Consider the following 14,821-nt stretch of genomic DNA (forward strand, 5'->3'; position numbering starts at 1 on the left):
ACAAAGCCTAACAGCTTTATGCCAAGCTACCAAATGATTAAGCATGCATTTATTTAGTGGCTTTAGTGGTTCACCCTGATAAAGATTGTGCTTTTTATTTGAGGTGGGTTCTCACCCCACTGAGGTAATACTCCAATTTCTTACACCACCCAACTCGAACATAGTCTCAACAATAGTCACAATGTGGTGCTTATCTCCACTTACTCTGGATCCTTACGATATAAAAGTGAGACTTATGTAGCCAAAGCAACTCACCGCTCAGCTATTCCATGTTAAGGTGGACAGGACCAAGGTGAGGATACATTTTCACAGCTGGCATTATTAAAACATATCTTAGGTTTGAAACTTTCATCACTTCCTGTTCAGAGGTTGTGGACAGCCCTGCGCTATCTGACGCCTTGTATCTGAGGGCTGGTGGTTTCTAGTTCCTGTGCATGTTGTATACAGCAGTGACACAGCCTACCCGCTCTGAGAGCTTCCACTAGAGACTCAGACCCTCTGTCAGAAACCCACTTTTAGAAGTTGAACAATGGAGGACGAGGAGGGATACACAGCCCTGCAGTTCAAGGAAAGGAGGAAACCAGAGGACGAAGGGGAATACTCATCACTGCATTTTAATGAAAGGATAAAACCAGAGGACAGACATGAAGCTATACTGAGAGGTTAGAGGTCCTTTTACTCTTATTATCATTGCTTTTTTTGCTTTTCTCTGCACCATTTCACACAATGTAGGGCCCACAGAAGGGCTGTGCATGTATATTCTCACAGGTGGATTAATCTTACTGAGGCACTTAAAGGGAGGGCAATGTTAAAGAGTTGTATATGTTCGTTATCAAGTTTCTGTTTATATAACACTTGGGGCTGTCTCTCTTTTCACACACTGATTACTTCCTGTTAAAAATCTAATAGGTGGAGAATTTATACCAGGATTCTGGGTCTCCTGTGGACTCCCTTTCCAGAGAACATTTTCAAGCATTTGAGAGGCCAGGACTTCAGCGCAATTAAAGTCCACAGGAAACCTCAGAACCAATGTTTTGTGAATATGGATTAATTCAATGCCAATCTCACCACCCATTAAAAGAGACCTCTTCTCTAGTTCTTCTGACACATAGTGTCATTCTTCTGGGTCCCGCAGTGGTGAGGGGCACACTCTGAAAGTAGGTCCTTTTTGACTGAAAAATCAATAGAAAGGCCGATACACTTGAGTAAAATGGGAATTCTCGTTAGCTTCAAGATGAATGTTGCATGTTGAATTGCAAGATTCCCTATTTGAGTCCTCTGTGCCCTGTTCTAGAACAGAGGGAGCTTAGCTTCTTGAACTTGCCTCCCTATTAGTTTACTCTGCATGAATACTCTGGTAGAAGGCTTCTTTGTGTCCACAAATAGTTCATGTTTGCACAGTATGTATCGGCACCCTTTTGAATAATGTTATGGCATTAGGGAAAGAAACCAGCCATAAAAGAAAGACTGTACTCAATAGATATCAACAAAAAACTCAGACAATGAGGAAAATCAGAGGAGAAGGCTAGCATCTCCTATTAATATTTGCACACTGGAGTGATGTATGTTTTCCGCTGGTATCACATTCCTGGTCTTGGATTTCCCACAACATTTCACTTATCTGAGCATGGCTGGGAACAAAAGGCAGGCAATGTTTGACTTTGTCTGTTCAGTAGTTGTTTGAGAAATTAAGGTTAAAAAATAATTGTATATATTGGTGGTAGGGTTCAAGGGACTCTCACAAGCATCCCTCAAACCTAAAGTTTAAAAACAGTGAATTTTAATTGGCCTAGGAAGCTTCTTTCCCTTGGACCAATTCGCTCCTGCAAGAGTCAGAGTCCTGCGGGAGTGAGCTCTCTGATTTGCCGCCAGCAACAGAAACATGTTGCTTGGATATATATTTATTTTGGACCTTCATTTATGAACTTCCAAAAAACTACTGAACAAATTTACAACAAATCACAAAAAGCACAATCTGTGTAACAAGATCTTACTACCTGCCAAATTTGGGGAAATTCCTTTCAGTAGTTTATGTGATAGTCACCCCTCTTTTTCTCAGCCCCCGCTTGACTGATGAATGCAAAACTTTCCATCCACAAACTAGTAAAAAAGAAGCACAGTTTCCAAAATCTCTTTTCCTATGGAACAGCTGACCTAAGTATACCTAGTGGCTTCCTCCACTGGATAATAGAGTTGAGGTTGCCACTGGGTAGTTATGGTTAGGTCAGCATTTCAATAGTATTTCAACATAGATTGCAGCCAATACTCCCTTCCAAAAATTATAGTTTGGCTTTTCTCATCATTATTATTTAACACATTGTTTATGTCTGATGATAAAAGGTTATTGGCAGTGTATTCCATTATAAGCATGATGCCTTCATAACATGAGCCGATAATGCTCTATTTCTGAGAAGAGGAGGAGAGAGAACGCAGTTGCAAAAGGGACTCTTTGGTGACTAAGAAAGATATTAAATAACTAAGTTGTAAGAAGGCATTTTTGGTGAACTGCTGCACAACAATGCATTTTCTTTTAGTGTTTTCACCTTTTATCACTGCCCATGTACCAGAATAAATCTCAGCAAATAAATAGACAAGACATCTAACTGCTCCCAATTTTAATCTCTTTGCCTACTACAAGGCAATATTAACAAATTCAGTACTGAACTCAATTGAAAGTAGTACAAAGCATACGTGCTCTACATGTGAGAGACCCCGGACAGGTAAGGTAATGTCACTATGAAGGACAGAGTTCTTCCTGAAAACTCATTTGGATCAGTGTTGGGTAATGTTTTTCTTACTGACCTACAATGTTAATATGAAATTTAAAATAATTGATGGACTGCCCATCATGGCTCAATGCATAAGAAGATTTCAAATTGCTATTGAGTTCGGGGTGTGGTTAGGCAGGATGCCAAACACCAAATTGTCTATATGTGACAAATATTTAGAAATTATGTGCCCTTTTGATTTATGTAAAGTTGAAATGTAAGCTGCCCAAATATAATCAATTATAGATTTAGAGAACTGTGGTTCATCAGTATTCATGCCCTTATTAACCGTGATCCATAATTACCTATCATGCTTTGTTTTTTTTTATATCATCTTTTCCAAACTTCACTTGCCATAAATGCTCTATTTATAAATTATGTTGTCTTTAGAGCTATTTTGTGAGATCTAATAACTGCTTGGGGAATTATTTCCCATCTTTGTGTGGACATTGGTAATTTTTGGTCATAGTCTGTAGGCTATTGAGGATAATTCAGAGTTAAACCATTGCTGGGTAAGGCAAATGTATGTGGTTTAGTTAGATTACTTTCATTTAGTACATAATTGGGGCATGCATAGTTGTGTTCTATTCATTAAAAAAAAGTTATTCTAATAGTATCTTTTGTGGTGTGATTCCTTGTAATTTTTTATTAGCATTTGAATAATACATTTAATAATAGCTACTGCAATACAGTGCTTATTTTAATGAGACTACAACATTTAATAAAAGATTATTGAAGGCAGTGTGAATCACTTTCATGTCCTACCTGGATTGGGAAAACAATACATTGCTTAAAGAAACAAAAGATAGGACCTTGCAGCAATGCTTGGATTTCCCCACCAATCTCAAAGAGGGTTGTCCTATCGGGATGTTTTCGACTGCGATCAAGTGACACTTTGTTGCTTCAGCATACATCATTGCTTTTCTCCTCCCTCATTAGATTTGCCTTCTCTAGCATTAGATCATTAATTCCCCGTCTCATGTCATTGACATTGGCATGTACGTTTGAATGCAAAGACTTTGGAATTAAAATATCCTGTTAATATTAAGTAGGATTCCAGATGTGTATGCCAACTTGTATTCTAAACAGATAAAAGCTATTTATTCTATAGATCATTATGCATTGAAAGTGATAAAGAATCCTGGAATTAAGCTCAGGGAAAATTAACACTCATCAGAAATGAACCATCAGTAGGTCTTCCTCTCAAATAGGAATGCTTGGCATGTTATTACTAATTCACTCAGGTATATTCAAGGAGTGTTTTTGCCATATTTTGTTAGATACAAAAAGTTTGAGTCTACACATAGGTTGGCAAAAATAAAATTAATTTAAATATCCGTCGATCTGAGCCACGTTCCAAGTCAATAGGTTTATGGGAAGTGTAACTCGTTAGGATGTGCGTCTGTTGTAAAAGTAAAGAGGAGTGTAATGGTTCTTAATTTAATTCTGTTGATTGTTTATGACCTTAGGTTGTTCATACAAATACATCACATGTTATTTTTTATTAAAAATAACATCTTGCTTCTTGTGTTTTATGGTTCAAATCTATTTTAATCAGTTTTTTTGGTATGCACATACTCTCACCTACATCAATTTGCCTTTGAGGTGCAGTAGGAGGTAACAACTAGTCCAAGAGCAAAATACCGAGAGGTAAGGAAGGATTTGGGAGAGGAGATTTAGAGAGGGGGAGTAGAACTTGGGGATGCTACCAGGGAAGAGGGTTGACTGCTTGCTTGGAGATGTTATCTTATTCAAAGCAGGGTCTCTTTGGAGGAGACTGCTAGACTTCTTAAGAGAAGATAAGTCTCTTTAGTCCTTTCCCTCATTAGTGTCTCTGGTGTGTTTGCTCTGCATGAGTCACAAGACCCGGAGGCCGCGAGTGCAGATGAGCTCCTGGAATTCTTGGGCTACGAAATGGACACGAGCCCCACATTTTGAGAAATTGTGGTAATGTGGCTGCCAATGAAGCCATGATATTTTCCATGCCAAGGATCTCCCATACCTGTGGGACATCCTTGGCATGGAAAACAAATCAGTCTGCGTGGTCGGGTCTGGGATCAGAGCCTCATTGAGAGGTGATGGCTTGCTTCACGGCACAGAGCACCATCATGATAGCTTTCCCTCTGCTTGAATACCGTGAGAATATCAATGCCTTTGGCAGTCCTAGGAATACAAGGCTGGGTAAGTTGGGAATGTTTGTTTCAAAGATCTAAATAGTGTCCTTGAGCACATCTCCACAGTAGTTTTGAAGTTTGGGGCATTGCCAAAGGAGATGTGATAGGGTGCCAGGGTTCCCACTGTGGCTCTGGCAGTCATCTGAGCTGCCTCTTTCTATCTTGTATTTTGATAACTTTAGATCAAAATGAAAATATATCCCACATTTATTGTTTGGTCTACTGCAGCCTGTTACAGGTAATGGCACCCCCTCTGATAATTTTCCAAGATGACAATTATTGGATGCATGGTATTTACTTGCTGCCCTGATTTTGTCAGCAATTTGAGATCAAGCATGAGCGTTGCATTGAGTGTCCAGGAGGACTGAAACGTCAATATTTGTTGCCGGGGCAGCTTAAAATCTCATCAATTGAATTGCATCTAAGTTTAGCAATTTAATTTGTTGTTTTTCTTTTCGCTCTTTGCCCTGATTTGTGATTTTTAACATTTTCCTGTTGTAATTCACATTGATTAATTATGTGTGAATAACAGCTAATGGGACTCAAATGCTTTAAAATATTTCTTATCTATTCTGTCGTTCAGTTTTATTTTATGAAAGAGAACAGAGAAATCGAAAATCCAAGCTGCAGTCTTAAATATGTTTTGTGATTATCCAGCCATTCTGCATTCTTCCAGCAAATATTGTTGTTAAATTATTTTGTTTTGCTTCTCTCCTGCCAAAGTACTAATGTATTTATTTCTTGCTTTAATAAGATCCTTACACTCTGTGTGACAGGTAAGTATTGGCAGTGGGCGACCCGTGGTTGCAATTGTCTCCTAACAGGAATCAGTATAGATGACAGTATTTATTTTAGGATTATTGGCATTGAGTAGTAGTCTTAGTAGTTTGTCGGTTTTGATCTTGGTAGTGGTTAGCCGTTAAGAAGATGGCTGCTCCCTTTTATCTTATTTTATTTTATTATCCCTGGTAGGATTATTGGAAATGGAGTAGATCGGGGTCTTTACTTAATGTGAGAGGTTTGGTATTGTTCTAATCGAACGCAGGATTTCAAGATGGCGCCCGCACTGTGACAATTGTTGCAGTCTAGCGGTTCGTAAGCGAACCTGGAAGAACAGGAAGTGATTGTACTCCTATGTCCACACTAGATGGAGCATATCTCGTGTATAAATAGATCGACGGTAGGTGAGTCAGTCCTTTGCCGGTGAAATAATAAGAGGATAACTAAACATAATAAAGCCAATTGAGCGGTAAGAGGAAATTGGCTCGACTAAAGGGGGCTTTTTATTTTATTTTATTTAATATAGAAGTACTTATAATTTTTAAGATATCTGGAATAGTATTAGTTTAATCTATGGAATAAAGAGAGAAGAGGGAGAATGGGGTTCCCCTAAATTTGAGAATATTTTAGAGAGGTTGCAGGCAGTTTTTATTTATTTTTATGTATAGTATCATGCATTTTCTTAATTATACTTTTTTTACTTTTATTGTAGAATTAAGGCTAGAACCGGACGAATAATAATTAGTCCTGGTTCACTATATTGCAATATATGTGGATTCCATGGTAAGCTCCAGGGATACTATAAGTGCATGTTATAAGATTAGGTGTATTTGGGACTGCATGATGCACATACATTTGGTTGCTTTCCTACTTTCACTATGATATTTTTCGCACTCTATATGCACCTATGGGAGCAAGACATTGTGGATGAATTTTTGACACTATATGGGTCACCACATGGTGTTTTGGGGTGGGTCTCCTTTAGATGAAGAATAATTTATTAATGGACCTCTATTTCACCTATGTAGAAATATATTTCCAAAAGACTGCGGATTTCGAGGAAAGTATCTATGCTTATATTTGGATCGGTGTGGATGTTTTGATTTGGCATTTATGGAGGTGAGTGATTGGGGATAGGTACAATAGTTTTTTTTTTTTTAAAAGAGAAGTCTGTATAAAGGTCTTTAAACTAAATATTTGAGTTATTTAGTGAAAATAATCTTTTATAGACATATACATATATTTCATATATGTGTATTTATTAATTTTTATTTCAGAATGATTTTTAAGGTAGGCAATGAATACTCTCTTTGTGATGATGAATACAAAAAGAATGAATCTTGGTATGAAAAAAACATTAGAAGTTGGACTTGGATAATGAAATGGTTATATTGGGGTGGTTGCAAGTGGAATATGGGGTTTTGTGAAATGTTGAAGTATGTGCATATATATATATATATATATATATATATATATATATATATATATATACATTCTTCTGTGTTGTTGTATGTAGGTTTGGTTGAACAAGTTCGGGGAGTATAGTATTTAGTCCTGAAGAAGGTGGTGAAAAAGGTTTGGAAGTCCACCGAAACGTGTCAACGCTTTGTTTTTACTGGACCCACAGGAGGAGGCCGTTATCGAATAAGGATTGATGACAGCAATCGATAGGCCTGTACTTACCAGAATTGGGACAGTTCTATTTTAATAGACTATTGTATATATCATTTTATTGTCTCCCTTTTTATTAAATTTCACTTGGTTTTATTGATGGTTTTGATTGATGTTTTAGTCCTGTTAATATGATTTGGGTTTTTTATTTGGGATTATATTAAATATATACCTTAGATTCCTTTGTCTTTAGACTGATCATTATAGAGATTCATTGATTGTGAGGTGTTGTTTTGATTTTCCCCTGGTGGAATCTGATTATTTCACAGTAGCCGAAAGGAGACCATTGTCGGTGCGAGTAGCAGGTCAGTGCAGGAGCTTTACGTTGGTAGAGTTGTGAGGAAATGGTTGCAGTGCAAGAGCATGTTGGTGCTGGAGCTTCGTGCTGGCAGGAGCTGTGAGGAGATCATTGTCAGTGGGAGGAGCAGGTCAGTGCAGGAGATACGTGGTGGCAGGAGCTGTGAGGAGATCATTGTTGGTGCAAGGAGCAGGTCATTGCAGAAGCTTCATGTTGGCATTAGCTATGAGGAGATTGTTGTCATGTGAGGAGCAGGTCGGTGGTGGAGCTTTGTGTTGGCAGGAGCTGCAAGGAGATTGTTGTTGACTTGGGGAGCCAGTCAGTGTATGAGATCGATGTCACTGCGAGGAACAGGTCAGTGAAGGAGCTTTGCATTGGCAGTAGCCGCTAGAAGACCATTGTCGGTGTGAGGAGCAGGTCAGTGCAAAACCTTTCCATTGGTTAAAGACACAGGCAGTTTCATTCTGCCTCAAAGACCAGATTAATGTCACTGTAATAGGCTGCAATGTCCCTGTTTGCAGCCAGTGCACCAGCTTAAAGGTGTTCCGTGGCTCAGATTGGGCAGTGCACCCATTACATATTACAGGCCCTGATAGTACCATCAGCAGAGAGTGCTATCTCTGCATGAGTTGCTGATTCAGTAATGTGGTTTCAGGCATGTGTGGGCTACAAAAGTAACAATGGTGGCATGTCGTTACTTTGCAAATACTTGTCACAGTGAGCATCTATACCTCAGTGTGGTTTTAAAAGCAGGCAGTGAAACCGCATTCAATGAGTTTGTTCTCATCAATAAATACTGTATTCTTTTTTCTCCCATGTTTAACTTCGCAGGTCACCAAAAGAGATTCTGTTGCCTCAGGCGGCTCCTGTTCATAAGTGGAGCATTGAACATCCTTCTGCTGCTGGCAGGCATTTCAATTGGAGTCTTGGGTAAGTGCTGTTCAGGCACTGTGTGAGGGTTACAAACAGCAGAGGGAGTCTGCACTACAAATGTGAATGCAGGTCTGGCGGTTGATACTAATTCTAAATTCTTGGGCTTGATGAATCTTTTCCGAGTTCCAAGAGGTGAGGAGACATACATTAAATAATCAACTTTTATTACAGTGTGACCCATTTGGCCGCACATGAAATCTCGGAGACCATCTTAAGGTTTGAAGGGCTTTATTACAGACTCAAAGTCAAATATATATAAATGGGTTTCAAAAACATCTCATATACATAAAGAATCACAAAGGAGATTTAAAGCAAAGAACAACATTGCATTGTATCAACATATTAAAGACCAATATTTCACTAGTGGCAATGCAAAAAATAAGCAAAAGCATATGATGCTTTAAATTCAGGCTTAAGTCCTCCTGCCTAACCATTTAATCTCCTAACCATTGATATTCCCATGGGAATTTTAGAGAAAAATATCAGCACTAAAGAAACCTCTGTAGATGGTTCTGTCTAGAAAGATGAGCAGCTCAAAGCCACTTAAGGGCACAATTAAGAGCCCCTAACGCCATTCCAACACCACATTATTGTCATTTTTTTACTCTAATGAGGCTTTAGAAGGCCAACAGCACCACGCCATATTTATAAACTTTCTAACCCTTTGCGCTACATTATGCCTGCAACAGGCATAATGTAGGCAAAGGGGGCGTTCTCCCGTTAGGGGAGACAAATTAAATGCTGCAAAGAAATCTAAGATAATTCCTTGCTTCATTTTTTCTGCACTTTTCACTTCTGCACAGAGCAGGTGTTAAAAGGAGTCTTCCATTGCTTACAATGGGCCTCTGGTTGCTTTGCAGGATTAGCGTCAACATTTTTTATGCTAATCCTGCAAAGCGCTGGACCAGCATAAAAAATTCTGACGCTAGCATCCTAACTACCGCCATGGTACACCTTATTTTAAATATGGTGCATACATGGTGGCATTAGGGGGGCGCTGTGTGCAGTGCCACTTTACTTAACTATGCCCCTTAGTCTAGTAAAAGAAGAGAGAGATCTTTGAAGCACCACTTTTTTTAAATATGCCCCTTAGTCTAGCGAAGGAAGAGAGAGGTCTGTACCTCTCTGAAGTCCGCTCTAATAAAGTGGCAAAAGGGATCTGAATTTACAACGGACTAAACAACACTCAAATCTTGATCCTTTCAGAAGCTGACATGACAGCCAAAACTTTCCACTGAAACAAGTGTTATAAATCACATTCTAATTAGGTCGAGCATTCGAGACCTCTTGTATATACTATAGTATATACTTCTATACTTCTTTGTGGGTTCTCTGCTTTTTCACTCGTTTGTTTCAGTGTCCTTAAATAATCATTGCTTGCTAATGGTCAATCCTTGCTCTTTGTCCCACCTTTTCTATAGTTGTACACTCCCCTGGAGCATGGCCCTAATACTTGCACTCTTCCACTTGTGCCTATGTAGCATGGGCTTAGGGATGACTTTTTTCTTAGCATTTGACCAGAACGCTGGATGTTTCATTGGCTCCAGTCTGTTTCTTTTAACAGGGCTCTGCTCTATTACTTATTTTCATCTGCAGTCATGTGTGACTTTGTTTATCCCATTCCTTACTCTCCCTTGCGCATTTTTTAGACATAAATGTTGCATTATAAATCCGCCCTGCATAGATAAATTATTCACTTCTTAAATGCGATGCTGATTTTTTTATTGCTTTTTAAACACTGATGTTTTCGTGTTTTTCAGTAACTTTCTTTTGGGTAAATTTTAACATTTATCGACTTTGTAGCAGGATGAAAGATACATTGTATCTATAGGTATGTTTATATGGTGTTCAATGTGAGTTATTAGCATTAGGTAGGCTGCGTGGTGATTTAACTTTATTTATTTACTGCAAAACTAGTTATAAACCTAAGCAGAACAACACATGCCATAAAATAAAGTTCGTTTTTTATCACACAACAAAGCATGTAAATTATTTAATGTTGAATGCAACCTGGAAGTTTATTAAGCAAATGCTTTCTTTTGAAATAATCTCTTTATTATGTAGCGCGCTGGAATACGTTTTCTTCTTAACAAGTTGAAAGCTTGGGAAGTAGCGTTGTGTCTTTGTCGTGCATTCGGCCATATGACTCTGCCTTTCTGAAATAAACATTCACAGATGCTGGTTGTAAAAAAGATATGGCTGGCTGTTTAAATTCTCTCTTTCTTCCTGAATAGCTGTCTGCTACTTCAACTCATTGACAGACTAATTAACTGTTTCACACCACTCCAAATGTAGATGCAGGGCTGCTTTAGCGCTGGTGTTGCCTTGTGCAACAGTGTTTTTTGGTGCCCCCACCCCATGACTAACTCCTTAGAATTCCTTACTACCACTGGGCAAATGAGCCCCTCATTTTTGTTTAGCCCCAATTTCACATACATTTATTTGTTTTAAAGCACTTGTAAAATATGGCTTTATTAATCCACTCAGTTATTTACATAAAATATTGTTCTGTTCATTGCAGCAGGCATGTTAACTCTCTACGCTACTATATGGCGAGTTATAGATGCTTTGTACGAAAACTCCCATCTTTTTCCTTGGCAGGAACAGTAATCACAATAGGTATCTTGACATTTTAATTGTTCTCTGAAGGCTGAACGCAAACGGAGTTTTCAACAGGTGCTTTAAAAAATCCCATGTTTTGTAAGTTATTGCTAAACATAGTGCCTCCTTGAGGTTAGTGCCCCCAAATCGAGGCTCACCACCCGGTGGGGCTGCAACACTTGCACCGCATCTAAAGCATAGATTAATTCTTCACTTCTAAATGTGATGTCGATTTTTTATTGCTTTTTAAACATGTGTTTTATATATATACTAAGAGAGACCCCAAACTAGTACTATAAAACAATAAAAAAAATATTAGCAACATTTTCAATTTCAACAGCAGAAACTGGAAGAAGTTAAATAGAAATGTTTTAGTTATATATAGGGCCACTAGATTTTTACATTGCATTTACAACACAAATAGCTCTAAGTCAAAAAAAATGCGAGACCTTATGCATTGCAAATGCTTGCTGACATTTTCATCCTCTGAAGTTGCATCTGTATGTCCTTGGATCACTCCGTGCTCAAGAATATGGAGGGGAGTCCAGCTACTGGCTCCACGTTGCTCCTTCCGACCTTGGTAACATGTTTTCTCAGGGCCCTTCTAACACCTACAATAGACTCCTTAATTGGCATTGTCACAGCACTGAATAGCAGTTGGAACAAAGCATGCTGGAACCACGCATGTCTAAACAACCGAGTCGGAATAATGACTGCCTTGTTACCATGAATGCCTTTACCACACATGCCTTAACAACGATTTTGCGTTGTAACGGCATTCCTGGTAAAGGCATGCAAATACCCCGCCCCTAAAACTACTGTGACCCTCCACCCTGCCCCTAAAACTACAGTGACCCCTGCCCCTAGGACTACCCTGACTCCCCACCCCGCCCCTAAAAACTAAAAATACCCGACCCCCCACCCCACCCCTAAAAAATACTGCAACCCCCACGCCCTCTAAAACCTAATCTACCCCAACCCCCCACCCCGCCCCAAAACCCTAAAAATACAGTGACCCCCACCCCGACCATAAAGCTACTGTGACCCCATCCCCTAAAATCTAAACTACCCCAACCCCCCCACCCCTGCCCCTAAAACTACCACAAACCCCACCCCCTAAAACCTAAACTACCCCAACACCCACCCCACCCCTAAAAATACCCTGACCCTCCACCCCACCCCTAAAACTATTGTGACCCCCCACGCCCACTAAAACCTAAACTACCCCGCCCCCAATGCTGTCATTGTAATTTCTGAAGATAATGCTACACCACCCTGCCCCTAAAAACTAAAAATATTGCAACCTCCCCACCCCCGCCCCTACAACTACAACAGCAACCCCCCACCCCGCCCCTAAGCCTAAACTACCCTGACCCCCCACCCCACCCCTAAAACTACAGTGATCCCCCACCCCTAAAACGACCGCGACCTCCCAAACCCACCGCTAAACCTAAACTACCCCGACCCCCCAACCTGTCCCTAAAAACGAAAAATACCCTGACCCCCCCACGCCGACCCTAAAACTACAGTGACCCCCCCACCCGACCCTAAAGCTAAAAATGCGCCGACCCCCAACCCCGCCCCAAGACGGCCCCAACTCCACTTTCCTGATTGCATACTCCCACAAAGCAGACTCCCTTCTTCTGTGCCTTAACCATGCATGTGCGTTGTTCAGCACATGCATAGTTAAGGCACAGAACATCGAAGTCGTGGTTAACAAAAGCGTTGTTCCGCTTTTGCTGTTTACAACTTCGTTGTTCAGGAGTCGTGGTTGGAAATGCTTCCCCACAGAACCAGTTCCTTTGAACCACAGCCAGTGTGTGCTCTCTGACCTGCCTCATGATGACACCAACATCCTGTGGGGCCAACACACAATTTTATGAGTCAATTGGAAAATCAGTAAAAGGCTCCAAATGGGTCACCTGCGGATCTTGTCCAAGCCCCTTGACTACTGCCATGCTCCCAATACCTTAAACCACACAATCTGACCACATACCTAGAAAATTAGCATTTACAAACATAAAGTTTCTCCTTAATATTTAATTACATATACATTTACATTAGATCTATATATCATTTTTTACATAATAAATGAAGGAAAGAATGATTCTTGATAGTACAGCGCTACTGCTTCCCAGAGGTGTGCCCTGGATCTTGCGCCCAAGAAAGCCTTCGTCTGCGTACGTGACTCAATTCACATATCCATTGGTTTACAGCCAGAAACTTCCGGTGCTGTGGTGAATGTCCGCCTCATGGTGTCGACTGTAATTTTTGTGTAGTTAGGTATTGAAGATGTTTTATCAAATCATGCAATTCTGTTGTTGCATAAGTGCATTCTTTTATGATGTAGAATCGAATATGGAAGGCAGAGAGATGTAACGGTGATGAACTAGTGGCAAAAGGCTGCGCTGCAATGCTCTTCACCAGTTGGTCTTATTTGCAGTGGTGGCTGCCGCAAATCAAGGAGGGGTAGAAGGGGGGATGGGGATGGCGGAAACAATAAAAAAAACACTTACCGTTTCGCTGTTCCTGCCACTGCCACCTCCTGCCGCCTCACTCCTCTGCTCCAGCATTCACTGGGACACCAGCACAGGCTCCCTAGCAATCCTGGTGCTGCTCTTATGCTAAACCTAGTATAAAAGCAGCATCAGGATTGGTCTGAATGGCTTGACTGCCGCTCAGACAGTGCCCTGGAGTCTGTGCAGCTTCTCCAGTACTGCTGTTCAACACTGCCGGGTTGGAGAAACCTTAAGTGCACATGTGTGTTTGGCTGGCCTAAGACGACTGGGCAAACACACATGTGCACTTAGTTGCACTCCACTCTCTCTCACCTCACCCCGCTCCCATAGCCCAGCCCCACCGCTCCCTGCACTGCCGGCTAAGCCAGCAGATAAAAAAATAAAACAATAGAAAACTACTGTTTTATTTTTTTATCTGTGGGTCTTAGCCGGGGGGGGCAACACTGCTCTGCCATTGTGGAGGAGCCACCCTTACTTATTTGCTGTGCTTGATTTGCACCACACTTATTTTTGAGGGCCGGCACTTATTTTTCCACATCGACCATTTCTCCGTGGCCAACAGAAGGAAAAACAAACAAAACAAAAAACACAGAGGAAAAGAAACACAAAAAATCCTTCATGCAGGGAAAACAATAAAACACTTATAAGAGTGAGATAACGGGCTCGGAGTGGCTCCAGTGAATTAGAGAGGCCTGAGGTATATTCGAGACTGCATATCCTTGGTATTGCACTCTAACATGTTATAGCGCCAGTCGCAGGTGTCTGAGCAGCGCTTTGGGCACCAGCACTTATAGTTTTACAAATAAAGCACTGCTTATTCGTTGATCAAATCAAATTTGTGACATTTCTTCTGCCTAATAGTAATTTTCTAGATTCACCTGTTCTCTTTGACTAATGGAAGTATTCTTCATTCATTAATGTTTTGCTATCATTTAACTTTGAGTGTGCGCAATTTATGCAATTTGCTTTTGCATAATTACATTAAAATTTGGGTAAACTGCATGAAAATACACATAGTTATTAGTCCTGCATCGACCACTTGAGTTGAGGAATCGGGATGTGGTCTATTTGATTTTT

At 40.2% G+C, this 14,821-nt stretch overlaps 1 protein-coding gene across 1 annotated transcript in view; it reads left to right on the forward strand.

Moving 5' to 3' along the window:
* Positions 1-508: 508 nt before the first annotated feature.
* LOC138247171 (killer cell lectin-like receptor subfamily B member 1B allele C) overlaps positions 509-14,821 on the forward strand; it is a 41,175-nt gene continuing 26,862 nt past the window's right edge. Inside the window, exons 1-2 of the mRNA XM_069201912.1 lie at positions 509-662; positions 8,523-8,621. Of these exons, the coding sequence (XP_069058013.1) occupies positions 530-662; positions 8,523-8,621 (232 nt within the window). The 5' untranslated portion in view covers positions 509-529. The remainder of the gene's footprint in view (positions 663-8,522; positions 8,622-14,821) is intronic.

Source organism: Pleurodeles waltl, chromosome 7 (assembly GCF_031143425.1).
Source record: "Pleurodeles waltl isolate 20211129_DDA chromosome 7, aPleWal1.hap1.20221129, whole genome shotgun sequence".
Classification (NCBI taxonomy): domain Eukaryota; kingdom Metazoa; phylum Chordata; class Amphibia; order Caudata; family Salamandridae; genus Pleurodeles; species Pleurodeles waltl.